Consider the following 25385-nt stretch of genomic DNA (forward strand, 5'->3'; position numbering starts at 1 on the left):
GCTCTACCAGCTTGAGATTTGTGTTTACTTCATGGATTTTGCATTCTGTAAGAAGTCTTGCCAAATCCTCCTGCCACTAGACTTCCATCCATGTGAAATACAAAAGTGGATCCCTGGATTTTCAGGATGGTGGCCTTGTTCAGGAAATCAGAGCCTCTGAGGAATGTAACAAACAAGATTGTAAAGAGAGCAGAGAAGACGCAGTTTCCGCTCAGCAAAGTGGAAGAGGTTGTTTACAGGCAGCAGAAGATTATGGATGCCTCTCAAATAGTAATGGCGGATAAATATTCGGATGACATTTTCGAATATTTCTCGGCTATTGATAAACCATTCGTGTATGTCAATGATGGAGTATCATGGAAGATGAGAAGTCTATTAGTCGACTGGATCATTGACATCCACGATAAGCTGGGGCTCTGCCATGACACCCTCTTTCTTGCAATCAATCTCGTTGACAGATTTCTTTCTATGCGATCTATTCCAAGCTCGAAGCTTCAGCTTGTTGGAATCTCTGCCTTGATGATAGCATGCAAATACGAAGAAGTTGTGTGCCCAGCTCTCCAGACATTTGTTCTTCTAACAGAGAAGACATTGACAGGAGATGACGTGAGAAAAGCAGAAAAGTACATGCTCCACACCTTAAACTACGATCTCCAATATGTCTCTCCACTAAACTTTCTCAGGAAATGCTCCAAAGCCAACAACTACGAAATCAACAGCAGAGCAGTGGGGAAGTATTTATTAGAGCTCATGACTCTCTATGAAGAGTTCTTAAAATTTAAGGGATCTGTAAGAGCAGCGGCTGCAATGTATCTTTCGAGAAAAATGACATCTCAGGATCAATGCAAGAACCTCTTTACCATGTATTCTGGACATACTAAAGATGACATAAAGGAATGCTTCAATGCCCTAGTCCGTGTCATAAGTGAAAGCATTCCATTTGAAAACATACAAAACAAATACAACACTCCGAAGTTTCTTCATGTGTCATCCTTTGTTAGAGAGTATGCAGAGAAAAACTTCAAGTAGCTTCGCCCTTATCTGAATAAATACTTCCGTTTAATTCACCATTCTAGTGGCTACAAGCTTGCTACCACTCCCCGATTTCCATATATTCATCATGCCAAAGGACCCTAGCATGGCTAACAAGCGAGTAACATACGGATTAAGTGTAATTTATTTCCTGGCTTTGATCAGGATCGGAATGGGCAAATCCAACAGAGTGCTCGAATTAATCGTCCACTTTCCTCTTCTATTCCTGAATTTCATACTCATTATGCTTTTGATATCGGCTGGACAACAACTCTACCAAAAGAATCTCTAAAAGGGCTCCGAATCTATCACTGTGTAAATAAACAAGAGCAAATGATTTCACCATATGAAATCCTTTCTCAGACTATAGAGAATGCTCTCCATTAAAGTTTTCTAACAATTTGAAGTCTACAATTTTAAACAGAACCAACTTCTCCAGAACTATCCGGGAAAAAGACTCAAGCCCCTCAAATGTCTTAAAGAATATAGAGAGAAACAACTTCTGCTCCTCTTCATTGAGCACGAGCTGTTCCTTGTAGATTTCCAGGTATGTAAGGAAATGAGATACACTTGGGGATCCAAGAAGACAGAAATTCCTGAAGAACGCGTTTTTGTCCTCAAAATTGGTTTTTTCAAATTCCTCTCGGCTCATCCTTGGAACTTTTTTAGCTTCTAGATTTTCTTTCTTATTCAGAAAAGCTTCCACCTTATTTGATCCAGAAATTCTCTTCATGTTTCTTACTGTGGTCTCGGTAATAAGGCGCCTAAATGGATCTATATCCTCCGAAGTCCCAAGAGGTATATAGGAACTGCTTATATAGACGCTGTTGCTCTCATCACTAGGTCCGTAGAAGTACTCAAAAACAAGCGGCAGAAGGATGTCCCGAAACTCTTGATCAAACAAAGGAAGGTCTTCAAGCAGGATCTTTAGAAACCCTTGCTTCTTTGCAAGTTCAAGAATCAATGCAGATAAATACAGGCTATTCTCCTCCTTATGAAGAATTCGAAGCCCATCCACCAAGGTCTTTTGCTTTGAAATATATCCTAACTGCCCAAGGCATTCATGAACAGAGAATCGAAAGCTCCTTATAATCTGCACTACGCAAAATACCTCTTCAAAGCTTTTTTCATTAGAAATCCCAAGCATTCTTTCTACTTCTTTCTTGCATCGGTCCAGAGAAGCCGGAGGCATTTCGAAGCTTGTGGATCCAAGCAAGGAATTTGTTGTAGGTATTTCTTTAACCCAAAAGAGACCCTCTGTCCCTTCTACCCCTAGTCTTTTGAAGGTAAAAGACGCAGATATCAATCCGTAAGTATCTTCGGCCATTGAGATGTCATTAGCCATGCTTACTATCTTATCTTTAAATTCGGGATTGTCTTCTGCCAGGTCGTTTATAAGATTACTTATGATGGACGACCTGTGCGGCATAAGTAGTATAACACTCTTTATTTCGGAAATAACCTTTTCTCTATCTTCAGATAGTCTTGCCTCAGCTAGTATACGCTTGTAGTTTGTACTATTGATTCTTGGAATTGGAAGTTGCATATGAGGGAAAAATTTTCACTTGCTTTTAATAGCTTTCAAAAGGGAGAACCCAGTACCACCGCAGCCCTCGTGGCATATTATGCATCTCTCCATTTGTATTTATTCAGGTATACTAAGACATCCATTTGTAATTTTTGTTGTCTTTACCCTGTGATATGGACTCGTCAATAGGAATAAGAGGAAACAATTTTGTAATAGTGGCTGCCGACACAAAGATCTCTACTTCCTTTCTTGTTGTCAAAGAAGACTACGAGAAGTTCCAGACAGTCGGAAACAGAATTGTGATGTCGATGATTGGAGACCAAGGCGATGCATTCAGAACTATGCTCTATGTGTCCGAAAGTGCATATTATGAAGAGATCCAGAATGGAATAGAGCTCAGTCCAAGTGTTCTGGCACATATGATCCAAAACAAAGTTCACAAGGCTCTCCGAAAGAGGCAACTTGACATGTCATCGATAGTAGGGGGAAAGGGCCCGGAAGGATACGATCTGTGGTCTGTCGACAGATATGGAGCCATTTCTTCCGTACCCTTTTGTGCCAATGGATATGCAGCGTACTTTGTGTACGGAATTTTTGATCGAGAGTACACTGAAGATATTACTATTGATGCTGCTCTAAACATCATCCAAAAATGTATTAATCTATTGAAGGAAAGGCTTATGATCAATCTCGAAGGATTTATGGTGAAAATAGTTACTGACGATGGAATCTCAACCAGAACCTTAACCCCGGAAATAAAAAGCTAGTGGTTTTTGATGAAAAGAGTATCTTCTAGTTTGGACAATAAGTTCAAGACAGCTCTACCTTCAATTCAGTAGGTATATTCTTCCATTTTCAAACAGGATTAAGTCTTTTTCTGCTAATCCCGAGAGGATGGCTTCCACTTCTGGCTCTGTAACGCTCACGTCTACTCCAAGATATTCCATAAAGTCCTTGATATCCAGCACTCTAGGGTTTTTTGGATCTGCACTATAATCATATAGTGCGTGGCTTACAAAGTCGACTTTGTCCTCATCAATCATAGCCTCTTCTAGGCGTTGTTTCAGTGTACCCTTTTCATCAACCAGGTCAAACTCATCTTGCGGCTCTGCTCCCCCAACTTTGATCCTTTTGGATGTCTTGATCACCTTCTGGAATAGAGAGTCCTTAATTAGATTCACTGCACATTCCGCATCGTCGTACTCAACTACATCGCTCAGCCTTAGCTTTGCATTTGCAGTGGCAAGACGAATCATTGTCTCCAGCATTCTCGGAGTGATAGAAACAATCTGTTGTTTCCTATCCTTACTCTGTCTCAGCAGAGTATACTCTTCCACTATAAGTCTGGACGCCTCTCGGCTGAGAACCGGTTTTTTTCTTCTGCAGTGTTGAATATATGCTCGAAATACCTCTTGCTTGATTCCTATCCCTTCTTCCTCATATCCCTGTCCAAGCATATGCATTCTTAGCACATGTTCTGAGATCAGCTGGTCAGTGTCTGCATTGGACTTGTCAAGAGTTACAAATATGAGATCAAACCGTGTTAGGAGACTTTCGGGAAGTCTTACGTTGTCTTGGGGAGGTCTTGATTCTTTGTATTGGCCCCAGATAGGATTTGCTGCTGCTAACACCGAGCATCTAGCATTCAACGTCGTGTGAATCCCTGCTTTTGCTATCGTAACTGTCTGCTGTTCCATTACTTCGTGAATTGCAACCCGGTCTCCATCACTCATTTTGTCAAATTCATCAATACAGACCACTCCTCTGTCTGCTAACACCATTGCTCCGGCTTCCAACCTTTTTTCTCCTGTGTCTTTGTCCAGAACCACCGCTGCAGTCAGCCCTACCCCACTGGATCCCTTCCCAGTAGTTGGAACGGATAGCTGCGCCGCATTGAGCACATATCTAAGAAGCTGGCTCTTTGCTGTTGAAGGATCTCCAACCAGTAGGATATTTATATCCCCTCTTATCTTGCTACCATTCTTCATCACAACTTCATTTCCCCCAACCAGAAGTAAGGCTATGGATTTCTTGATGATGTCATGTCCAAATATGCTGGGCGCAATCGAATTATGGATGTTTTTCATCTTCGATAGTACTTCAAATTCCATCTCCATCTCCGGCTCTGTTTCTCCTTCTTCTTCTTGTATTTTTTCAATGTTATTTGCGACTATAACTGTTCGAAATCTTGAGGGAAATTGCTGGTTTCCAAAGCAAAGACTCTTATAAATTCCATAGATCTTTGTTCTATCTCCAGGCTTGAGTTGGTCAACCAAGTCAAAAGACAATATCACCTCCACAGACCTGGGAAGTTGTCCAGGAGGTGCTTTCTCTGGCATCTCCTGTAAAACAATGGTTTGGTGGTCAAAATACTCTGAAAGCCCAAACTCCGTTGTTAACAGAGTCCCGTCCATGTCTCGGGTAGGATACACTGTATTTGTAACAGGGAGTTTTGTTACCATTGTGGCATCTCTATACTCCTTGGAATAAAATACATTTTTCAATCGATTGTAGTGCACACTTCTCATGATCTTGGGCCTGCATATAGAACAAGACGTAACTATTCCCTCCACAGAGACCATCTTTCCTATATATACACTCGTCAAGGTTCTAGGATTGAGAAGATGATCTCCAAACGATCCCTTGACTCCAAGGAATATCTTTCTCCCACCCATATCGCTTAGCTCATCTTCGGCGAATGGAACTAGAGTCCCCGGTTCCTCCAGAATCCCCTTGGCGAGTGTTTTATCAAACGCACGCATATCGTTTATATTCAAAATAATTCTCTGGTAGTCCTCGTATGGAAGCTTGGAAATCACCTCTCCAATATCCTTGTCCTGTGGTGTGCGATAAGACTCGACAAAGCCCTTGAACAGTTCAATAAACTCAGATTCCATTTCCCGTAGGGTTCAAAAATTTCTACTACATCAAGCCTTGGTATATCCATACCTTAGAAAAACCAGTATCCTTAGAATATCATTTATTCAGTTTACAATGGTGAAGTCGTTGTACGACATAAAGTTTGAAAAAAGCACATAGAGATATCTGAACCACACCATCTGGGACCTATGAAGAAGCATCATTTTGGTAGAACTCATGTACATGCTAAAAGGAATAGTACTGGAGACTCTAGAAAAGCTGATATCAATCACATATTTTCGGAGCAAGTCTTTGGACTTTAGAAATGCCCCTTTCACATTGTGTAACTTCAAAAATAGCCTAGCTCCCTTGTAGCATGAAATATGATTTTTGTGTCCAGATACCCCAAACTCATCAAACGTCATCAGAACGTCGAATGGTCTCGTTATGTATATCCATAAAAGTTTCAAATAAACTGCCAATGGATCCCAATCTTCTCCGTCTGCAAAGAGTGCTGTCATAATCACTTTTGTCCCTGCATAGGACCCTACTTTCCTGAGCTCTTTTTCCCTCTCTTTCCCTTTTCCTTCTTTGTTACCATTTGACAGGCAAAGAATATCCATTCTTTCTCTCAGACTCAATAGGGATGGAGCAAAGAACATAGACTCATCATCTGGATGTGCAATCAGCAGTAGATGCCTGCCCGGGAGTAATGACGATCTCCTCAATCTCCTTACATTTCTTAGCATAATTACTATCAGTATAACCGAAAAGAATGTCTTAAACCTTGAAAACCTTTTAAACATTTTAGGATGTAGTTTAAATGCCGGGGTGTGTTTGTAAATCCTTTATTTAATTCAATCAACTTGATCTCCGAATACTTTGCACCATTGTGGAATCTCTCCTAGGTCCTCCGATATCATCTCACTTATCTCTCCATTATCAAGACCTATAAAAACGACCCCACCATCGCATGTAAGGCAGTTCATCTCGGAACTACTTAGATATTCTCCAACCATTCCAGTTCTGCTGCAGCATCGCAACGCACCTCGGTCCAAGCTGATCAGTATTTTTCCATTAAATGTAACCTTCTTGATTCTTTGGTCGTGTTTTACACTGAACAGCTCCTTTCGGGCTCTCAAGTCATGAAAGTAAACAGTCCCTTCATTTGTTCCAACTCCAAAGTCTATTCCATTTTCCGCGAAGGTTATACTGGATGGAGACTCATTATATTCAACCGACTTTACTATCTCTTTACACCTCTGGTCAATGAACTGCACTCCTCCAGCTCCTCCAACCCCAATAAGGCCATTGCACTCATTCATTTCGATTGAATATATCTCATCTATCGTTACAGCATAACTTCTCAGAAACCTCCCTTGATCCAGATTGAATCGATAGACAGCAGACCCCTTCCCCCCGCTCATCAACTCGGCCCGGAACTTGTTAAGACAGATATCAAAACACACTGTTGGTGTCCTTATTCCTTCGTGATGCCCATACTTGGCATGGAACTCAATTGTTCTGTCTCCTCTCAAAATACAAATCTTTGAGGCATCTGGTACAAGAGACAACACTCTTGCCGGTTCTGACTCTAGATGCCTCTCCACCTTTTGGGCAAGATTCTCAAAGTCATAGATCTTTACACAAGGCTTGTAAACACCCACAGATAGAAGATATCGTCTGTTTTCAGATATTGCTAAGTCTATGGACGATGCAGGGTGCCCGAGACTCTTTATCTTGGACATCTTCTCCAACTTCATCTGAGCTTCCGACGGGTCGTTATTTCTTTGGTTTTTAGCTGCGGGCAAATAAAAGGCCCCTGATGGATAGCGAGGACGTCCGGCTTTCAAGCGAATACTCTACAGAGGAAAACAACACAGAGATTGTCAGCATGTCCAATGCCGAAGTGAGAATCTCAAGTTCAGATCGTAAAACCCTTCCCAGAATGACCAAATATGAGAAGGCGCACGTAATCGGAGTACGTGCATCTCAGCTCAGTGCAGGAGCTCCTCCATTTGTAGACATAGGAAATGAAAGTAATCCACTCGCCATTGCCAACATGGAGCTAAATGAAAAAAAGATTCCATTTATCATACGGAGAAGACTTCCAGATAACAGCTTCGAAGATTGGGCAATCGACGAGCTGATGATACCTGGAGTTGACTTTCAATAGCAAAATCTTACACCTGAAGAAAGGCAGAAATAAATGAAGTAAAGCACACTTTAGTTATTTAAATGCCTTCTAGACCCAAAGGGATAAACAAATCCGGCTTTTCGATTTCCTTAGCTACTCCGGGCCAACAAATGGCTTTATTTGCGACATGTACACACAGGCCCATGCAATGTATCCAAATGCTAAAGCGCCGATCAGACCGATTCTCACTTCGTCCTTGTTTCTGGTGGATTTCCCTCTTGTCAACACCACTATGGCGGTAGACACCATAAGTATGAAAGCAATAGAGCACAGAAGAATAGAAGCGTCTGCCATCTATGTGTCAAGGGCTAGTTTTGAAACAATAAATGCTTTACTAGAATCACATATTGAAGTCTAAATATATCAAAGGCTTTTCTAGGCTTAAGGCCAAGAGGATCTGTATTTCAACTCAGAGGTTTGTGGTTCTTTGGGAATTCAAATCCTAGTTGAAGTATGATGGGGAATAGGATGTTTTTCTTGGCTTGAATTCTTTTGTGAAGAACCAGAAGAAGAATATGGATGATAATTCGATGTATTCCTAGAGCTTGTTCCAAGGATATCAGACAGACAAAACTCCAGGGAAGGATAAAGTTTGAGATTATCTCCCCCGGAATGGGGATTAAAAAAAAACGACAAAGTAAGAGGCTGACCACAAGGAAGAGGGAAAGCATGCTGAAGAAATCAAGGATAGATGAGAGAAAGAAAAGAAGAATGAACAGAAAGATGCAAGCGAAAATGGAGAAGGTTCCTCCATCGGTTCTTAGAACAGATGAAGAAAATATCCAATATGCAGAGATAAAAAGAATGGAAAAGCTCAGGAAGATGGAGTATGAAGAAACCTTAAAGAACTCGGAAAAGAAAGAACCGTATCTCAATGAAATGGTGAGTCTGGTGTCTAAAAGTGATGTGGTGATTGAAGTTGTTGATGCAAGAGACCCCGATGGCAGCAGGAATGGTGAAGCTGAGAAGATAGTTTCCTTACACGGAAAAAAACTGATTATTATTCTGAACTATACACACTACGTTCCGAGGGAAATAGTTAGTGAGTGGAAGGTGCACTTGAGAAAGAATGGGGCCAATTGTATTGAATTGGGGGAAGAAGATATAAGCTGGATAGGAGAAGAAGCAAGGATAGGGATATTTGGAAATCCAGGATCTGGGAAGAATTTTGTTCTCCAGAGTATTTCTAGGGTTCTAGGAAGGAAGCCGAAGTCGTCTATTGTCTCAGTACCTCCGAGTGGAGTTACTCCATCAAGTATTCTTAGAGGATGTAATGGACTTATTGGAATACCATTCAAAAGTTATATTGATGCAATTATTGAAAGAATCGACAAGAAAGAGGTTGCTATCCTCCATAGAATACCTGAGTTTGGCAGCTCAGAAGAACTTTTGGAGAGTATCTGCGAGGAGTACCAAATAGATGGAGATAACAAACACATTCGATATATGAAGGCTAGCGAGAAGTTTCTGGAGAGTTTCCTTCTGCATAAGATCCTTTTTTGGAGGAGGGTTGATGAAGATGGACTATCGTTTGCCTTTCCTTCGTAAAGGCGATGAATAAACACTTAAGAATTGGATGAAATGCTTTTGCCAAGACACTTCGGTCTATGTTTTTGAAGGGTTGTTATGCCGGGATAATTAAGGCCCTGGAATGATAATCGGATTGTTTGTTGCAAACAGCCTGACAGGGCAAATGGTGTCCAGAATGACCCGGACGATGCCTGTGTCGAAGATGGAGCACTTTGTATTTGACTTTATAAGCTCGGGGGCATCTACAAACGGGGTTTTGACTAGAAGCTTTTACAAGTATGTTTACAATGTAATTGATTCGACCTACTATGTTGCGATTACAAGCATAGGATACAACAATGTAAAGGCACAGAGGATTCTGGACCTCTTGCAGAAGAACACGGATGGCGAAGTGATTGATGTCTTGGTAACGATAGACAACATTCTTTATGGACAAACAACCTTTGACTCGAACATCACTTTGATAAAGGACATGGACAGCCAGGAGGAAAAGATCCATGAGATGATGATGAAAAACAAGAGTAAGGAGCTTATCCAGAAGCAGAAGGAGTTCCAGAAGAGGCCTGTTTCAGACATTGATCGAGAACTTGAAAGAGTAAAGAATCTCGAGATAGAGATGAGAAACGAAAGCATACAACAGCTCAAGAGTATTGTGAAGACAAACAGTAATCCTGTAAAGGAGAAGAGAAGGGCCTTGGAAACATCATTGAGCCCAGTATTCATTGTGTTCAAGGAAAGGCTTAGGATGGAGATCGACAAAGAAAACAACATCAAAAGCGGAGAGGTTCAGGGAGATATGAGCATTACTATAAAGGAGGAGGAGTATAGAGACATAGAAATAAAGCTTGGAAATGTAGGGAAGGATGTGAAGTTTAGCCCAAATCTGAACAAGTCTATGTCTGGGGAAGGAATACTCAGATGTGAAAAGGGATTTCCTATTGAAAAGAATGTGGCTCTTGTGAAGTGGAAAAGCTCTGATGTTCGAGAAGCACCCATTACAGTCACGTTCTGGCCCAGTGAGACGGGTCTGAATGTATACCAAATAATGTTTGAATATACTGCAGAGTGCAATATGAAGGACTTAAGCATCTTCTTTTCTAAAAGCAAGGTTTCGAACGTCTCAATCAATGGACCAGCAAGAGAAAGGGATTCTCACATAGAATGGAACATAGGGGATGTTGAGAAAGGCTCTTCGGATACCTTGGAATTTAGCTGCACATGTGCGGATCCTTCCGAAGTTTTTCCTTTGGAGATATACTTTACTTCCGACTTTGTTTTCACAAATCTGTTTGTGGAGAGAGTGGTGAGAAAGGGGGAGGAGATTGACGAGGTAGAGATCAAGAAAGTGTTTGAAGTTGATAAGTTTAGTGTAGTTGATGAGTAAGGTTATGGTTTTGTTTCTGGGATTCGGTTGGTACATTTCCTGAAAAAAATTTACCCTCTATGTCTGAGACTAATGAGATTGAGAATGTAGAAAGGGAGGACGACATTTCTAAGAAGAAGAGAACCTTCCGAAGGTACACATATAGGGGAGTTCCGGTTGAGGAGCTTGAGAAGATGGCATTTAGCGAGGTTGCAAAGCTTTTTCCATCGAGACTCCGCAGGAAGATTAGAAGAGGCCTTTCGTCGCGCGAGGTGCAGCTAATCAAGGACTGTATTGCATCAAAGGCAGCTTGTTCCTCGACACTTGAGAAGCCTGAGATGGTGCGTACACAGGCAAGGTCTGCAATTATCTGGCCAGCTATGATTGGAGCCCTGGTCGGGGTTCATGTTGGAAATGGATACCTTCCTATTGAAATCAAGCCTGAGATGATTGGATATACTTTATCTGAGTTTGCACCCACTAGGGTTATTCCAAAGCATGGTAGGCCGGGAATAGGAGCAAGCTCATCCTCCAAGTTTGTTCCGTTGAAATAAACCAACTTCTTCTCTATTTTACAGACAATATCCCTAGGCTTTGAATATATCGGGCCCTTTAGAAATCCCCATGAGTAAGAAAGCTACGGGTGACGCTGATGAATCCGACTTTTCTTATGAATACACATCCTCTGATTCTTTTGAAACCGTTTCCGAGGAGATCTCTGAATACGAGAAGGAGTACTTTGGAGATATTTCTGAAGAAGCTGGAGCTGAGTCTGAAGAGAAGGCGGCCTGGGAAGATAGCGATGACGACCCTGGAATACGAGAAGATCACAAGAAAACAGTAACATGGCTTGACGGAAAGCAATGCAAGAAGCAAATAGAAGTTCGCAAGAAAAAAGTGAGATTTGAATACGAGAAGAATCTATTTCTCTCCAAGTGCAAAATCAAACTGGCCAAAGCTCATGGAGAGTATTTGGTTGTTGTGGATACCTACAACAATATCTACATACTCAAGGATTTCAAGATCCATAAGACACTTTGGATTGAGTTGTTTGGGATCTCGGATTTTATATATACAGGGGAAAGGATCTTATTCTCTTCGCATAAGCAAAGCAACCTAAAGGAAGTTACATTTGATGGAGACGTCCGAAACATAAGCATAAAGTCTGTAGAAGGCATAAAGAAGATGATTAGTATTGGAGATTTCATATATACAATTGGAAAGAAATTAATTCTTTTGAATAGTTCCTACGAGGTGGTTGAGGTGATGGAAGGAGAGTTTATGGACATTGCAGTATCTGAGGAGGCTGTATATGCAATGGGATGTGGAGGAGATATCGTTATGCTGACACCTGATTTGCAGATTTTAAGGAAGGAGAGCTTTGAGGACAAGTTTGATTTCCACTCGATATATTTTTTTGCAAATCAAGTCTTTATTGGAATGGGAATGGGAGTAAAGGTGCTTGACAAAGATATGAAGCCAGTCAAGGAGTTCAAAAACCTTAAAAATGGGGTTACAGGGCTTACAGGCCATAGAGAATATGTGATATACGGATCGGATTATACCAATTCCCTGAAGATAATCCTTCCAGGCCTGAAATGCTTTAACAAGTTTCCATTCAACGCCATCAGTATCCCTTCGATTAATTCTCTAGAATCTGATGGTAAGAATATTGTGGTCTGTTCTGGAAGATCTGTTAGCATTCTTCGAATGAAAGTGGAGTGAGGGTTTGTCTGGAAACCCTGGCGTTTTGGTAATGCAGCCTTGGTGTTGGAGATTTGTAAAAATCCATGAAAAATTTTCATCCCCAGATGAAGAACTTGAGGAGGCAGAAGACGTCCAGCAGAAGAAAACAGAGAAAGGCACACTTTGCCTGCAACATTGGAGAAAAGATAATAAGATCATCGGCACGTCTTTCCCATGAGCTTAGAAAAGAATATGGATTCAGGACATTTCCCTTGAAAAGCGGAGACACTGTTCTCGTGAAGGGAGGTAAGTTTGACGGGAAGGAAGGAGTAATCACAAGCATCAACTACGAGGATTACAAGGTGTATGTTGAAGGATGCTTTGTGACAAAGAATGACGGGACAAATGCATTGGTACCTATTTACCCATCCAGGTTGACCATCACCAAGTTTTTCCTTGGAGAGGGCAGGGATCAGCAGCTAGAGAGGAAGAAGAAGGCCCGGGAATACAACATGGAGATTCTTAGAAAGAAACAGGAGGAAGTTGCTACTAATTAAACCGTTTTGGAAATCCGGGCTTCTTAAGCTTACCTCCATCTTAAGGCCAAATGGCCGGCTCAACCTATAAAAGCGATATTATTTATTCATTTATTTATCTGCCCTGGATTTCAAAACCATGGCCCTTGCTTTCTTAATTTTGTTTCTTACATCCTCTGGGAAGAAGCACAAGTCGTCCTCCGAGATGGAGCATATTCTTTCCAGGATTTGCATCTTCTGCTTGGAAAGATCGAAGGATTCCTTTAAAACCTCATCAATAGCCCCAGGATCTACCAGTTTAAGCTTGAGTATGGCATGGATGATCGCATAAACAAGACTCGAATTTTTATTCAAAAGCTCTCTTAAGTACGATGGCTGATCCAGTGCCAACTTTCTCAAATAGAAGAGAACCTCCTTCAGATTGTCCTTGTCCATATTGTCTAGCACGCTGATTAAGTTATCTATTTCTGGAACTTGATTGTCCGGCTCCTTGGCCTTGGCGGGCATGTCATTTTCGGCATAGTTTATCTTTACAGGCCTTCCGTTGAATGATATCTTCAAGTTTTGCAATGCTTTCTCCACAATCAATGGAGATTCATACTCACAAAATCCAAACCCTCTTGACTTTCCTGTTGTCTTGTCGTAAACCATCCGGAAGCTAACAACTTTTCCTACAGCTCCGAGCTCTTCTATTATGCGTTCTTCAGGAACTTCGAAGTCTATGTTTCCAACAAAAATACTGCACCCGCTCTTCATGGGCTTCCCAAAAATGGTTTATAAAAACACCGGAAGTTGGGCAAAAATAGAAAATGGAGGCCTGTCCAACAAATAAAATTTAATAATCATTGCGATATCTTGAGTTTAGCCTCCTGAACTTCTTCTAAATACTCATTGTCGCTGATGGGCTTTGCCTCCCAAGAAATCTTCAAACGCTCACTGGAAGAAACAAACGGAATAACGTGAAAGTGTACATGCGAGACGGATTGGTGGTTTCCGTTATTTTGGAGAATATTATACTTCTCAAGCCCAAACTTTTTCACAAGATGTCCAATGACTCCAAGCACGTCGGACAATTCCTCGGGGCGGCATTGGTGAAAGTACGGGTGGTGTGCCTTTGGAATCACAAGGAAATGTCCCTTTGATAAAGGATACCTGTCCATCAGTACAAAGGATGTGTCGGTCTCATAAATGATGTTGGCGTCTTTCTGGTAAAGTGTGCAGAATATGCATTCTTCCATTTGGGGAGTGTTCTCAGGAACCCAAATTATCATCATTATTTTCAAAGTAAAAAACACCCAGAATGCCAAAAAGGGAGTATATGGAGTATTATAAAAGGACTCTGGGAATGGATGGAGGAGACTTTGACGAATTCCATAGGTTTTCTGAAAGGGATCTTGCCTATGCATTTAGAATCACAAATACACCGCTGGCCGGCATGATAAGAAGCAAGATAGAGAAGCATCCGTTTGTTCGGAAGATAAAGTATCTTGAAGATGTCTATGAGTTCCATAAAAAGAAAGAAAAAGACGATGAGTATAGGGAATTTTCAAAGTTTTTAGTTAACCAGACCAGTATAGGGCTAATTCAGAGGCAAGAGATTGTTAGTATGATTCCTGTTTCGCTAATGGAGTTGAAGAAAGACTCAAAGGTCATTGACATGTGTGCAGCCCCAGGATCGAAAACAAAACAAATTCTTGATATTGTTACCAATGGACTTGTGATAGCAAATGACTCCAACGGAAAGAGACTGAAAGTGCTTGTAAGTGAGACTTCTAAGAAGCCCAATGGATCACTAATAATTAGTAAGCATGATGCCACCATATTTCCAAACGTATATGAAGGCGGAAAGCTAGTCAGGTTTGACCGTGTATTCTGTGATGTGGTTTGCTCTAGTGATGGAACCATAAGAAAAAGCCCCGGAATTCTTGAGGGATGGAAGCTTTCTCGGACCACAGGACTGTTTAACACTCAGTTTAGGATTCTGAAGAGAGGATGTAATCTTGTTGCAGAAGGAGGCCTGGTATCTTACTCCACATGCTCTTTGAACCCGATAGAGAATGAATGTGTAGTTCAAAAGATCCTTCTTGAAGGGGAGTTTGAACTAGTTGACTTCAGAAACGACCCAAGACTCGTACCTTTTCCTACCTGTGGAGATGGAACGAGACTTGTTTTCAGAGAGGGTCTGAGGAAGTGGGGAACCGAAGATCTGATTTTCAAGAATCCAGATTATCGGCCTTCCGATGTGGACGTGGGGCTTGAGAAATGCATTAGACTGTATCCACATGACCAGGACACAGGAGGATTTTTCATTGCAATTCTAAGGAAGAAAAGGAATTTCGGAGAAGAGATAAATACTAAGGAGGTATCAAATGCATCCTTTCATCATTTCATGTTTCTTTCAAAGAGCGAAAAGGAAGAAATATTCAAAACTTATTCAATATACATAGACGGAGAACTGTATAAGAAAAGAAAGAGTAGTAGTACTATAAGTACTGTATCGAGCATAGCAGCAAAGGTGCTTAGTGGAAATCCGGTACTTAATGTTATAAGTGCAGGCTACCGGATTCTTGAGAAATCGGGATTATCCAATGCAGACTTTTATCTTAAAAACCTCTTTCATCGAGGAGAAGGACTTGAATGTAGCTTGAAGATCTCTATGGACCAGTTCAAACTTCTTCTGAACGAGACGTTTGTTAGTAATGACCTTTTAGGTTTTGAGCATATAGGACTGGCCATCGCCCGAATTGAAGTGATAGGCATCACGCTCTGTGGATACGGAAGCCACACCTCATTTACTCTCTTTATGAACAATAATCTGAGAAGAGCATTAAAAGATCTAGTTTTGTGAAGCGAACCAGTGTACAGCGTCCCCAAACCATTTATTATTCAAGTGCTTTGCTACTAGGACAAATTTTATTTTCCTCGGGACTTGGCCTGGCTCTTTGAAAGAGCATTGTGAACTTCTCTTATGGCCAGCTTCCTCAACTCTCCCTTGAGCAAGATCTCAAAGGCACTTACAATGTCATCGGATCCCACGGTCTGCTTGCCAACCTTCCTTGCTAGCTCTCCTGCAAGGTCTGCAACTGTGTCAACAAAGTCAAAAGAAATCCCGCAGAGAACTTGGATTGAGTTGCTTGTCAGCATGATGTTGTTGTCCGGGCTGACCTCTCGAGAAATACGCTTGACTGCCGACTTGAACATTCCTCCAACGCACATGGAAGATGACTTCTTCTTAGACTTCTTTTTGTCGCCTCCATCCAAAGATGTTCCTGGAGCCTTACCTGTAACATGTCTTGCGGACTTTGCCATTGTAAGGGGGATGTTTTTCTTTATTTATCCTTTTTGGCGGGTAATTGGGTGTTTTGGAGGGAAGCTGACCTAAAAGAAAGGAGACACAGATTGTTTTTGTTTATGTTTAAGGCTATGGAAAGGTTTCTTTTGAAACTTTGATGGGTATATGTTTAAACATGATTTTCATGACCCATATAAGATGGAGGAGTATTTCCGGATATCCGATAGAACAAGGACTCTAGAGCATCAATATACAGATCTTCTTACCAGAAGACTGAGGTTTGAAACCTTGCTGGTTGAAGAGGACTACAGCAACCTTCTTGCAGCTCATGAGGAGTTTATTTCGAAGGCAAAGACCTCCGAAGACAACTATAAGGAGCAAATAGATGGCCTAAAGGCTATGGTCGACCAGCTCAACCATGATATGGCAGAAAGAGAAGACAACATAAGGAGACTTATGGAAGAAAATATTAATTTGGTAAGTATGGTTCAAAGGCTTGAGGAAAAAAGCAAGGAAGATCAAGGAGTAAGAAAGGGGCTAAACGAGCTAGTAGAAGACAGGTTGTGGGAAGCTCAAGACTTTAAAAAAATGGATGAGATGCACAGAATTGTTAAGTCCGTCGAGGACGAGCTACGAAGCAACCTAAGCAAACTTCAGGAAGATTGTATTCGATACAGAGGGGATACAGAAAGAATGAGCTCTGAAATAGAGAAGCTGAAGCTAAAGAATGCCGAACACATAGAAAAGATGAAGGAGATCAAGGAAAGCAGGTCCGTCCTTGAAGATAAAATGAAAAAACTAGAGGAAGAGAATAACAGACTTATGAGGGAGAACATTCATTCTGATGAGCTTCGAAGATTTATAAGTGAGAAAGATGAGATTATATCTGCATTAAAAGAAAACATGAGGCAGAAGTCAGAGGTAATTGAAATGCAGAAGAAAATGATTGCGAGTTCTCCAAAAGAGAGCAGGGTTGTTTTGAGCAATGACGTCTACAATGTGTTTGAAGAGGACCTTAAGGCTGAGGAGAGTGACGGAGAGCTAGAACTAGGAGATGGATATGGCACTAAGGAGCAGCTTTGGAATGACATCTCCTCTCAGCCCAAGCCTGTAGGAAAGAGTGCTAAAAGCTTGGGATCTGGAAGAAAGAAGACGGCGGCCCCTAAAAGAGAAAAGACAAGAAAAGTTCCTCCAAAACTTACAGCAACCATAGATAGAAGTAATGCCAGAGAAAATGCAGACAATAAGATTTCTGGCAAATTACTAGACATCCAGGAAGCCCCAAAGGCTTCGGAGCCATCCAAAAAACTATTTACTCCGGGATTTTTGCTTAAGCCTGAAAACTCCTCATACTTTGCAGACTTAACATTCAACAACTCAAGTCCAATTATAAAGAAGGACCAGCCTAATCTTCCCAAGAAGAGGTAGACATATTTATCTCTATCCACTTGAATTGTGATTAAAGGAGCCTGTTTTTCAGACTCTTTTCCCTTAAGAAATGGGAAAGTTGTTCAGATTTTTATTAAAAAAGTCGAGGAATGAAAATCTTGAAAAATCCACTGGCGGTATATACTGTTGCGAGTATTCCAAGCATAAATAAACTGCAGAAGATTATAGAAAGGAGATTTATGCCTTCCTTCTCTAGAGAGACTGGCTTTCCAACATAATTTTTGAGAGCTATCAAGATAGAAATTAATGCACAAGGAATATCATATAGCATAGTCTTATTTCTCCACGAAAGGAATGCCATGAAGAACATTATAGTAAGAGCTGTTGGATAAAGAAATTGATAAATATCATCACTTTGTAAGAAAAACGACGATTTCCATGTGCATCTAAAGAGATACACCAACGAAACCATTAGGCTATAGATCCTCGCATCTCTTTTCGAGGATTCTTCTTCTTGTATGTAGAGAAGATGGGTAGTTAAAATGATCCCAAAAGCTATTTGAAATACTGATATTAAGTTCTTGAATTCAAGAAGTTTGCGAATATCAGGGTTTCTTCTGTATGAAGCATGAAGCCTTTCAACTGCTTCAATCCATGAGAAGACTATTGCAGTCATAAGAATGCAAAAGCTAAAATACTTGCTTTCCATTTTAAAGATACCCAACATTATTGATTTAAGAATCAAAATAAAACTGAAAATGATATCATAGTCGATATCAAACTTCCAGTGTATATTAACTCTGTCGCCGATTCTACAGATGAAGAAGGAAGACTTTTCCCCATCTTCGTCAAGAAGAGTCTCCCTTACCTTTACATGGAATTCCTTTATGTTTTTCTCGTTTTTTTCATGGAGCTCTTCAATGTTCTCTTGGATTTGGCGTGCCCAGTCTAGCTCTTTCATTTCAATACCCTTCTAGCTATTTACAAATATAATTGGAAAAGCGGAAATCGTTGTACCCAAAAAGGCCCATGAACAAGGAAGACGATAGAGACGTCACAGGAGTAGGGAAAAGTGATCCCGCAGAGAACAGAAGCAGGCAAAAGAGGGCCAGAGGAGGAGAAGGGCGGGGAGAAAAGAGGGATCAGAGCCCTGAGGAGATCTTGGAGTTATCGAGATCTTTGAGGAAAAGAATGCAGAGGATCTTGAGGGAAGACAATGCAAACAATCAGAAAGGGCTTCCAGCAATTGGGAAGATGGAAAGCGTTGAGGAGATATCAGACATCTTAATGAATAAGGGGTTACAGGAAAGCCTTTTGGATGAGGGCATCCTTAACGAAATCAAAGGATGGCTGGAGCCTCTCCCCGACAAATCCATGCCCAACATAAAAGTTAAAAAGAGACTTCTGGATGTACTCAAGAACATGAGGATTCATAAGGAACACTTGGTCACGAGTGGAGTGGGGAAGATTGTTTATTTCTACACCATAAACCCCAAGGAAGCAAAGGAGATAAAATCGATGGCAAAAACACTCGTACAGAAGTGGACCAGTGAGATCTTCAAGCCAGAGAATGACGATTGAGAGATTTCGAGAAGGCATCTCTTTTGTTGTATACAATCCAGACTTCTGCCTTTATGGGTCTTCTCAAATAAACAGAAACTCAAACAGATTACTAACGTCATTCTTCATGCAGAACTCTTCAAGATACTTTATAAATTCATATCTGTTCATGTTCATACTCTTCCGGACTGGGAGGCCATGTATCCATGCAAAGTAATAGTCAATGAGGTTATCTACTTCTTTTCGTATCAGCTTCTCATTAAGGCGGACATCCTCTTCTGAAGACGTTCTATTAGTATGGTCTACTAGAAATGCTATGCCCTTCTCTGACACAAGGAATTTCTTTACTATTTCCTTTTCGTTGTATCTTTTCTGCCTCTCTACTCCTTCTGTTCTTTTCCTGTTCATGCTTAAGCATGGGGATATCCTTTTAAACAAAATCATCGGGAATATGAAGCGACCCCATTTAGATCTCAAGCCTGAATTCGTCTACAAAAGATCTCTTTTGAAGTTTCTTCACCCACTCCTGCACTATTATGGCACCAAGTAAGCAGTCGTGAGCAACAGAGACACTGTCATATTCTCTACAAACGTGTTCTTGGTCAAGAGGATGGAACGCCATACATCTGGAGCAAACATAAATGCTTGGACAATTTGTTCTCATTTTCATGTCAATGAAGATGGCCTGGGTGCACCTGGCCCAGATTTCTTCATCCTTTTCTTGATCAATGGTTGTCACTTTTACCTCCTCATTTATTTTTTCAATCTTATTAGCAAATATTTTCTTGAAGGAGACAAGGACGTCTGCATTTACCGTTATCTTCCTTACTCCAAGGAGCACCAGATTCTTGAGTATTTCTCCCCCAACATCGTTGATCCTTTTCTCTCCAGCCATGATGTACGGAGGTCCCTGCACCACTACCACGTGTGACTCTTCTATGGACTTCTGTGTGTCCTTTCCAAAAAGCCTTATCTGGCGGTCGTAAAGCCCATACAGCTCCTTTTCCATGAGGCCAGAAAAAATTTCTGCTCAAAACGTTTAATTTTCTTAAGCAACCATCCCCAATGTCTGAGAAGAAGAAACAAGACGTTTACTTTGATGTGTATGCAAATGACGAGAGCCTTGGGAGAATTGTAATGAAGCTTGCCGATGATATTGTTCCAAAGACTGCCGAAAACTTCAGGGCACTTTGCGAGATGCCCGAGGGAAAGGGATACAAGAATTCCACCTTCCACAGAATAATTCCTGGGTTTATGATTCAAGGGGGAGATTATACTGCACATAATGGAACCGGAGGAAAAAGCATCTACGAGACTGGGAAGTTCCCTGACGAGAACTTTGTCCTGAAGCATTCAAAGGCAGGGATTCTTTCAATGGCAAACTGTGGGCCTCACACAAATGGATCTCAGTTCTTTATAACCTTGGAGGAGACGCCATGGCTTAATGGAAAGCATGTTGTGTTTGGCGAGGTGGTTGAAGGAATGGACGTTGTGCACAAAATAGCCAAGTATGGATCCCAAACCGGCCAGGTCAGAAAAGGATATAAGATTGAGATAAGAGATTGCGGTGTTCTCAAGGAAAATTAAACATCTTATTCAAGACTTTTTACAGTTCAACTTTTCGTGTATGCAGAAACCCTAGCAATGGAAAAGTTCTCTAAATACAATGATCCTCTTTCTGGAATCAATCCGTTTGTTGAAATCAAGAAAAAACCTCTCTCAATCCTTGACTATCTCAAAGCAATCCTGAAGATACCTCTTGTCCCTCTTCTTTTAGGGACGAGAATAAATGTTGTTCAACTTCTTGTCAGAATCAAGTCCAACAAAATTGAACGCCCTAAGGTCCTAGCAGCCAATGCATCTTCTCTCCTTGACATCTTTGTTCTGAAATATCTTACGGGAATCAAAAACTTCTATTATGTCACCGAGTCTGGTTTTGTAGATGCTAGGACCGGCCACTTCTGTGTGAAAACCATTGAACCTTGTGTATTATTTCCCGAGGGATGTCGGACAAACAACCGGGCTGTACTCCAATTTGCCCGAGACATTAAGGTTGACCATGTCTGTGGAATAAAGTATAGCAAGGAATGCATAGACATGTACGGAAATCCCATATGGTTTATTCTCAGACTTCTTGCATCAGGTGGAACAGTCGACATCAACTTCAGGAAAAGTAATGACTTGAGTGATATTTGCAAACTCTCTGGACTTCCACAGGTAAAGTGGGCATCCAAAGATAAGGACAGGTTTGTAGAGGAGTTTGTTAAGAAATCAGAATAAAGAATTTATTTCTTTCTCAGAATGGAACCTTCATTATTGTCCTCAATAATATATCCATGATCTTTAATGCTTTCTCGTATCCAATCGCATTTTTTAAGAAAGGAAGAATAGGGTTCCTTTTGTCTTGCCATTCTTCTGATGTTTTCTCTGAAGTCTCCAAGCAACTGTGCAATCGAGTCCTCCTTGGAAGAGGTCTGGGCCTCCACTTCATTCAGCCCGAATACTTCCATGATTTCTTTGATGTAATCCTTAACAACAAGAACCGTCGATGACGATATATCTTTCATCCTTGAGTTTGTAAAGTTTATCATTTCCACAATCTTCTTCATCACTGTAGGAGTATCAATGTTATCAAGAATTGAGTTATGAATGACCTTCTGAACATTTTTAAGCTCGCCCAGAACCTCTCTGTCGGCATCCTCCAGGGTCTTGAATTCCAAAGTGTTTTTTCTCATACTTTCTGCCACAGACATAAAGTTGAATATCTTTTTCTCGATGCTTTCTGCAAACTTCAGATGTTCTCTTTCATAGTTCATATCCTTGTTCCATTGGTGGTGGAGAAACAGAATCCTTAGCTGCCGGGGAGAAATCACCTCCAAAGCTTCTTTAATTGTTGTAAAGTTCTTCAAGGATTTGGACATCTTCAGTCCATCAATGTTCAAATGCCCTGTATGAAGAAAACATTTCACCCAAGGTTCCTTCATGAAGTAGGCCTGGCACTGTGCTATTTCGTTCTCATGGTGGGGGAAGGCAAGATCAATCCCTCCGGCATGTATGTCAAGATCTTCTCCAAGAATATCACTAGACATCACGCTGCATTCAATATGCCATCCTGGTCTTCCGTATCCCCATTTCGACTCATACCTCGGCTCGTTTTCCTTTGACTTTTTCCATAGTACAAAGTCACATGGATTTCTTTTGTCTTTGTTTTCGTCTCCTTCGGTGTTTATCCCGTCCTTATTCTTGAACAGTGGATAACCGTGTTTATCCTGATACTTGTTCAGGTTGAAATATACACTTCCCTCACTCTCATAAGCAAATCCATTTACCTCCAGTTTCTCGATAAATTTTATAATCTTATCAACATAAGACGTCACAAATGTAACAAACGAAGGGGGACGCACATTCAGGGCTTTCATGTCTTCAAAAAACTCCTCTGTGTATTTCCTAGTAACCTCGTCCATGGAGACCCCTGTTTCATTCGCCCTGACTATTATCTTGTCGTCGATGTCTGTTATGTTCATCACAAAATTCACATTGTATCTCAGATAATCGCTTAGGACACGCCTTATCACATCAAACATCACATAGGTTCTTGCATGTCCTATATGTGGAGAGTCGTACACCGTCGGCCCACATATATACATCTTCACCTCATTGTCTCTTCTGGGTATAAAGACTTCGCTGGTCTTACTGATCGAATTGTAGAGCTTTAAAGTCCTATCCATGGTCATCGGGGCTTGGCCTAATTTTACATTTCAAACTTTGAAGAATTTAATTGTCTCTATTTCCAGAATATTTTCTATGAAAGATTCCTGCTATTCTTCCAATCAACATTCCTCATTTTGTTTTCCATTTCCTCTTTCACCACACACTGTTTAATTTCCTCAGCCAGCCTCTCCTTTTCATAAGTACAAAATACTCGGAAACATTTTTTTTCCGGGTTGTTCTTTGTCATCTTATGGGCTTCTTCAAACCCACGCTCTTTATTTTGCTCAGGACTTAGCCTCTATAAACAATCTCGTCTTTACTCACAAGATCTATAATATCTCCTGGCCTTGTAACATCAGCTGTGCTTGCCTTGGGATTCAGAACAACTCCGTTTCTAACCAAAAGGTCTCCTTCAAATCCCATCTCTCCAAGCCGTTCGAAAATTCCTTCAACCGAAAGCTCCTTAGAAACGCTGAGTTCAACTACTTTAGCGTAGTCAACATTTATTTTCAGCCTAATTCCTGCTTCTCTCGAAGTCTGCCCCTGCCTATGAATCATAATCCAATGGCTTTCGTCAAATCCTATCTCTTCTAGCGTTAGATGCCTTGATATAGGAACCGACTTGTACTTCATCTTTATTGGAGAATCTTCCCTATGGTAAACCTTATATATGTCCTCTAATGTATCTGTACTCTTTAGATGGAATATTCTCTCCAGGCCCTGGTCAACAACCGTTACTCTGCACAGTCCTTTTCCTCTGTAGGAGTCATCCTTAAGCCTTTTTCTATCATCTTCATCATTCGGGTTTTCTTCTACAGCTCGCTTTCTTCCTTTCCTAGAAGATTCAGCTCTTCCAGATCCTTTTCTTCTCTCATTGGGCAATTTCCTGCCTTCTCTAACAATCTCCACTATGCTTACCTCATCGCTATCATGATCCACTCTCTCGGCAAGAACTATTTCACTAGAAGAATCGTCTCCCATCGACTCGAGGATGACTGAAGATATGAAAAAAATCATAAGCGATGTGGAAGTAAGCTCGAACCAGCCTCAGGCATGGTGCATGTTTGACTCAAACGAAGACACATGTTGGTTTTCAGGCCATGGAGGCCAACAAGACATAAACATTTACCTTAAGCAAGCAGTATATGTGCAAAGAGTTCGAATACTCTTTCAAAGAGGATTCCATTGCACAAAGGGAAAAGGGTGTATGATTCTGAATAACTCCCGTGATTATAAAGAAATAGAATTTCAAGACGGAGGAAGTACAGGAAGTCTGGATATTAACCAAACTGGGGACCATATCAAGATAGTTCTGGAGAGAGGTGCAGACATGTACGGTAGATATTGTATCTATAAACTTAGCTTTGACTTGTAGCATTGGGATTATCTTGGGCCTGGGTATTTACATGAGAAACATCTTGCCCTTTAGAATGAGAATAGTGGTTAAGAATCTTCCAGAATCCACAACTAAGGAAGAAATCGAGAAGGAGTTTTCCAAACATGGAAAGATAACGGATGTGTTTATGGTTAACAATGAACAGGGCAAGTTCCGGAGAATATGTTTTATAGGGTACATAGAGGAAAAAGATGGAATGGAGGCAATAAAGTACAGAGACGGATCCATGTTTAAGAACCACAAGATAAGATGTGAGACTACAAAAGAAGATTCCTATGAAACAAGCGAATCTGAGGAAAGAATGATTAGATATTCTAGGAAAATATTCATTAGAAACATTCCTGCAGATGCGGACGAACGGTTTATCAGTGATGTATTTAAAGAGTATGGAGAGGTTGAGGAGGTTGGATTACTGCCTCGCCATGAGGGAAAGGGAGCATATGTTAAGTTTAGTAAAGGAGAGTGTGCATTGGAGGCATACAGAAAAGTAAAGCTTATCGGAGGAGTAAAGCCAAGAATGCGCCCATGGAAAGATAGAGGCGAAAAACGTGAGCACGAGCATTACAATACATTGTTCTTTAACTTCGAGTCGGTTGTGAAGAAGATATGCGAAAGCGAAAGGATTGGAATCAAGGATCTTGTCGATGTTAACGATAAAGATCTTGGGGCTCGGATGGCTCGTGCCGAAACACATCTGGTCCAGGAAACCAAGGAGTTTCTTGAGAACAATGGGATCTATCTCGATCATCTTACCGGCTCTGTCGACAGGAAAAAGCTGATAGTCCGGAATATGGAACTTATGAAGTGCTTGGACCTTGTAGACAATGGTTGCAAGATTAGTATTGCACCTTCAAAGTGCCTTGCACTTCTTAAGTTTGATTCTGAGGAAGATGCCAAAAGGTGTTACAAAAAGCTGAGTCTGAGAAGGATGAGGGAGCATGTTATCTATTGCGAGTATGCACCCATATGCAATGCTCCGAGTAAAAGAGAAGAGCCACCTAAAGAACACACAGAAAAGAAGAGTAGAAAGGGCACAAACAAGCTTCTTATCAGAAATGTTCCGTTCCAAGCCTCCAAAGAAGATGTTAGGAAGATATTTGATTCATTCCATGTGGTAAATGTCCGTATTCCTGTGAAGAGAGAAGGGACTAGCCGAGGATTTTGTTTTGTAACATTCCAGTCGCCCGAAGAAGTTTCTGCAGCCATTGAGTATTTTGGAAGCAGCACACATTTGTACGGGAGGCGTCTTGTTCTCGAAAAGGCAAAATCCTAGTTTTGATAGAAAATTGACTATGGATCCAATAAA

General features: G+C 41.0%; 30 protein-coding genes across 30 annotated transcripts; 16 read left to right on the plus strand and 14 right to left on the minus strand.

Moving 5' to 3' along the window:
- Positions 1-126: 126 nt before the first annotated feature.
- On the plus strand, positions 127-1029 carry Eint_080180 (G2/mitotic specific cyclin 2; the record flags this gene model as incomplete). The annotated part of the gene is made up of 1 exon (XM_003073268.1): positions 127-1029. One exon carries the CDS (start codon positions 127-129, stop codon positions 1027-1029), a length of 903 nt encoding a protein of 300 aa, XP_003073314.1.
- Positions 1030-1138: 109 nt separating this feature from the next.
- Eint_080185 (uncharacterized protein) lies at positions 1139-1324 on the plus strand (the record flags this gene model as incomplete). Its single annotated transcript, XM_009163617.1, has 1 exon — positions 1139-1324. One exon carries the CDS (start codon positions 1139-1141, stop codon positions 1322-1324), a length of 186 nt encoding a protein of 61 aa, XP_009161881.1.
- A 72-nt stretch (positions 1325-1396) lies between these two features.
- Positions 1397-2578, minus strand: Eint_080190 (uncharacterized protein; the record flags this gene model as incomplete). Its single annotated transcript, XM_003073269.1, has 1 exon — positions 1397-2578. The coding sequence occupies one exon, from the start codon at positions 2576-2578 to the stop codon at positions 1397-1399; it is 1182 nt and encodes a 393-aa protein (XP_003073315.1).
- Positions 2579-2733: 155 nt separating this feature from the next.
- Positions 2734-3327, plus strand: Eint_080200 (proteasome subunit beta-type 2; the record flags this gene model as incomplete). Its single annotated transcript, XM_003073270.1, has 1 exon — positions 2734-3327. The coding sequence occupies one exon, from the start codon at positions 2734-2736 to the stop codon at positions 3325-3327; it is 594 nt and encodes a 197-aa protein (XP_003073316.1).
- Positions 3328-3387: 60 nt separating this feature from the next.
- On the minus strand, positions 3388-5457 carry Eint_080210 (DNA replication licensing factor Mcm3; the record flags this gene model as incomplete). The annotated part of the gene is made up of 1 exon (XM_003073271.1): positions 3388-5457. The coding sequence occupies one exon, from the start codon at positions 5455-5457 to the stop codon at positions 3388-3390; it is 2070 nt and encodes a 689-aa protein (XP_003073317.1).
- An 87-nt stretch (positions 5458-5544) lies between these two features.
- On the minus strand, positions 5545-6225 carry Eint_080220 (N-acetylglucosaminylphosphatidylinositol deacetylase; the record flags this gene model as incomplete). The annotated part of the gene is made up of 1 exon (XM_003073272.1): positions 5545-6225. One exon carries the CDS (start codon positions 6223-6225, stop codon positions 5545-5547), a length of 681 nt encoding a protein of 226 aa, XP_003073318.1.
- A 51-nt stretch (positions 6226-6276) lies between these two features.
- On the minus strand, positions 6277-7182 carry Eint_080230 (WD40 domain-containing protein; the record flags this gene model as incomplete). Its single annotated transcript, XM_003073273.1, has 1 exon — positions 6277-7182. One exon carries the CDS (start codon positions 7180-7182, stop codon positions 6277-6279), a length of 906 nt encoding a protein of 301 aa, XP_003073319.1.
- A 62-nt stretch (positions 7183-7244) lies between these two features.
- On the plus strand, positions 7245-7595 carry Eint_080240 (DNA-directed RNA polymerase subunit K; the record flags this gene model as incomplete). The annotated part of the gene is made up of 1 exon (XM_003073274.1): positions 7245-7595. The coding sequence occupies one exon, from the start codon at positions 7245-7247 to the stop codon at positions 7593-7595; it is 351 nt and encodes a 116-aa protein (XP_003073320.1).
- Positions 7596-7709: 114 nt separating this feature from the next.
- On the minus strand, positions 7710-7910 carry Eint_080245 (ATP synthase subunit H; the record flags this gene model as incomplete). The annotated part of the gene is made up of 1 exon (XM_009163618.1): positions 7710-7910. One exon carries the CDS (start codon positions 7908-7910, stop codon positions 7710-7712), a length of 201 nt encoding a protein of 66 aa, XP_009161882.1.
- Positions 7911-8228: 318 nt separating this feature from the next.
- Positions 8229-9164, plus strand: Eint_080250 (putative GTP binding protein; the record flags this gene model as incomplete). The annotated part of the gene is made up of 1 exon (XM_003073275.2): positions 8229-9164. The coding sequence occupies one exon, from the start codon at positions 8229-8231 to the stop codon at positions 9162-9164; it is 936 nt and encodes a 311-aa protein (XP_003073321.2).
- Positions 9165-9267: 103 nt separating this feature from the next.
- Positions 9268-10530, plus strand: Eint_080260 (putative coatomer complex subunit delta; the record flags this gene model as incomplete). The annotated part of the gene is made up of 1 exon (XM_003073276.1): positions 9268-10530. The coding sequence occupies one exon, from the start codon at positions 9268-9270 to the stop codon at positions 10528-10530; it is 1263 nt and encodes a 420-aa protein (XP_003073322.1).
- Positions 10531-10589: 59 nt separating this feature from the next.
- Positions 10590-11063, plus strand: Eint_080270 (ribosomal protein S15; the record flags this gene model as incomplete). The annotated part of the gene is made up of 1 exon (XM_003073277.1): positions 10590-11063. The coding sequence occupies one exon, from the start codon at positions 10590-10592 to the stop codon at positions 11061-11063; it is 474 nt and encodes a 157-aa protein (XP_003073323.1).
- Positions 11064-11133: 70 nt separating this feature from the next.
- On the plus strand, positions 11134-12234 carry Eint_080280 (uncharacterized protein; the record flags this gene model as incomplete). Its single annotated transcript, XM_003073278.1, has 1 exon — positions 11134-12234. One exon carries the CDS (start codon positions 11134-11136, stop codon positions 12232-12234), a length of 1101 nt encoding a protein of 366 aa, XP_003073324.1.
- An 86-nt stretch (positions 12235-12320) lies between these two features.
- Eint_080290 (60S ribosomal protein L26) lies at positions 12321-12752 on the plus strand (the record flags this gene model as incomplete). Its single annotated transcript, XM_003073279.1, has 1 exon — positions 12321-12752. One exon carries the CDS (start codon positions 12321-12323, stop codon positions 12750-12752), a length of 432 nt encoding a protein of 143 aa, XP_003073325.1.
- A 90-nt stretch (positions 12753-12842) lies between these two features.
- On the minus strand, positions 12843-13487 carry Eint_080300 (cleavage stimulation factor; the record flags this gene model as incomplete). Its single annotated transcript, XM_003073280.1, has 1 exon — positions 12843-13487. The coding sequence occupies one exon, from the start codon at positions 13485-13487 to the stop codon at positions 12843-12845; it is 645 nt and encodes a 214-aa protein (XP_003073326.1).
- An 86-nt stretch (positions 13488-13573) lies between these two features.
- Eint_080310 (Hit-like hydrolase) lies at positions 13574-13969 on the minus strand (the record flags this gene model as incomplete). Its single annotated transcript, XM_003073281.1, has 1 exon — positions 13574-13969. The coding sequence occupies one exon, from the start codon at positions 13967-13969 to the stop codon at positions 13574-13576; it is 396 nt and encodes a 131-aa protein (XP_003073327.1).
- A 62-nt stretch (positions 13970-14031) lies between these two features.
- Eint_080320 (putative methyltransferase) lies at positions 14032-15579 on the plus strand (the record flags this gene model as incomplete). The annotated part of the gene is made up of 1 exon (XM_003073282.1): positions 14032-15579. One exon carries the CDS (start codon positions 14032-14034, stop codon positions 15577-15579), a length of 1548 nt encoding a protein of 515 aa, XP_003073328.1.
- Positions 15580-15644: 65 nt separating this feature from the next.
- On the minus strand, positions 15645-16040 carry Eint_080330 (histone H2B; the record flags this gene model as incomplete). The annotated part of the gene is made up of 1 exon (XM_003073283.1): positions 15645-16040. The coding sequence occupies one exon, from the start codon at positions 16038-16040 to the stop codon at positions 15645-15647; it is 396 nt and encodes a 131-aa protein (XP_003073329.1).
- Positions 16041-16221: 181 nt separating this feature from the next.
- Eint_080340 (uncharacterized protein) lies at positions 16222-17451 on the plus strand (the record flags this gene model as incomplete). Its single annotated transcript, XM_003073284.2, has 1 exon — positions 16222-17451. One exon carries the CDS (start codon positions 16222-16224, stop codon positions 17449-17451), a length of 1230 nt encoding a protein of 409 aa, XP_003073330.2.
- A 94-nt stretch (positions 17452-17545) lies between these two features.
- Eint_080350 (uncharacterized protein) lies at positions 17546-18373 on the minus strand (the record flags this gene model as incomplete). Its single annotated transcript, XM_003073285.1, has 1 exon — positions 17546-18373. One exon carries the CDS (start codon positions 18371-18373, stop codon positions 17546-17548), a length of 828 nt encoding a protein of 275 aa, XP_003073331.1.
- A 68-nt stretch (positions 18374-18441) lies between these two features.
- Positions 18442-18993, plus strand: Eint_080360 (uncharacterized protein; the record flags this gene model as incomplete). The annotated part of the gene is made up of 1 exon (XM_003073286.1): positions 18442-18993. The coding sequence occupies one exon, from the start codon at positions 18442-18444 to the stop codon at positions 18991-18993; it is 552 nt and encodes a 183-aa protein (XP_003073332.1).
- Positions 18994-19056: 63 nt separating this feature from the next.
- Positions 19057-19380, minus strand: Eint_080370 (uncharacterized protein; the record flags this gene model as incomplete). Its single annotated transcript, XM_003073287.2, has 1 exon — positions 19057-19380. The coding sequence occupies one exon, from the start codon at positions 19378-19380 to the stop codon at positions 19057-19059; it is 324 nt and encodes a 107-aa protein (XP_003073333.2).
- Positions 19381-19438: 58 nt separating this feature from the next.
- On the minus strand, positions 19439-19981 carry Eint_080380 (uncharacterized protein; the record flags this gene model as incomplete). Its single annotated transcript, XM_003073288.1, has 1 exon — positions 19439-19981. One exon carries the CDS (start codon positions 19979-19981, stop codon positions 19439-19441), a length of 543 nt encoding a protein of 180 aa, XP_003073334.1.
- Positions 19982-20037: 56 nt separating this feature from the next.
- On the plus strand, positions 20038-20559 carry Eint_080390 (peptidyl-prolyl cis-trans isomerase; the record flags this gene model as incomplete). The annotated part of the gene is made up of 1 exon (XM_003073289.1): positions 20038-20559. One exon carries the CDS (start codon positions 20038-20040, stop codon positions 20557-20559), a length of 522 nt encoding a protein of 173 aa, XP_003073335.1.
- A 57-nt stretch (positions 20560-20616) lies between these two features.
- Positions 20617-21252, plus strand: Eint_080400 (uncharacterized protein; the record flags this gene model as incomplete). Its single annotated transcript, XM_003073290.1, has 1 exon — positions 20617-21252. The coding sequence occupies one exon, from the start codon at positions 20617-20619 to the stop codon at positions 21250-21252; it is 636 nt and encodes a 211-aa protein (XP_003073336.1).
- Positions 21253-21257: 5 nt separating this feature from the next.
- On the minus strand, positions 21258-22706 carry Eint_080410 (cysteinyl-tRNA synthetase; the record flags this gene model as incomplete). The annotated part of the gene is made up of 1 exon (XM_003073291.1): positions 21258-22706. One exon carries the CDS (start codon positions 22704-22706, stop codon positions 21258-21260), a length of 1449 nt encoding a protein of 482 aa, XP_003073337.1.
- A 68-nt stretch (positions 22707-22774) lies between these two features.
- Positions 22775-22930, minus strand: Eint_080415 (uncharacterized protein; the record flags this gene model as incomplete). The annotated part of the gene is made up of 1 exon (XM_009163619.1): positions 22775-22930. The coding sequence occupies one exon, from the start codon at positions 22928-22930 to the stop codon at positions 22775-22777; it is 156 nt and encodes a 51-aa protein (XP_009161883.1).
- A 44-nt stretch (positions 22931-22974) lies between these two features.
- Eint_080420 (uncharacterized protein) lies at positions 22975-23664 on the minus strand (the record flags this gene model as incomplete). The annotated part of the gene is made up of 1 exon (XM_003073292.2): positions 22975-23664. The coding sequence occupies one exon, from the start codon at positions 23662-23664 to the stop codon at positions 22975-22977; it is 690 nt and encodes a 229-aa protein (XP_003073338.2).
- Positions 23665-23674: 10 nt separating this feature from the next.
- Positions 23675-24058, plus strand: Eint_080430 (uncharacterized protein; the record flags this gene model as incomplete). Its single annotated transcript, XM_003073293.1, has 1 exon — positions 23675-24058. The coding sequence occupies one exon, from the start codon at positions 23675-23677 to the stop codon at positions 24056-24058; it is 384 nt and encodes a 127-aa protein (XP_003073339.1).
- A 55-nt stretch (positions 24059-24113) lies between these two features.
- On the plus strand, positions 24114-25352 carry Eint_080440 (polyadenylate binding protein 2; the record flags this gene model as incomplete). Its single annotated transcript, XM_003073294.2, has 1 exon — positions 24114-25352. The coding sequence occupies one exon, from the start codon at positions 24114-24116 to the stop codon at positions 25350-25352; it is 1239 nt and encodes a 412-aa protein (XP_003073340.2).
- Positions 25353-25385: the final 33 nt, after the last annotated feature.

Source organism: Encephalitozoon intestinalis, chromosome VIII (assembly GCF_000146465.1).
Source record: "Encephalitozoon intestinalis ATCC 50506 chromosome VIII, complete sequence".
NCBI classification, from domain to species: domain Eukaryota; kingdom Fungi; phylum Microsporidia; family Unikaryonidae; genus Encephalitozoon; species Encephalitozoon intestinalis.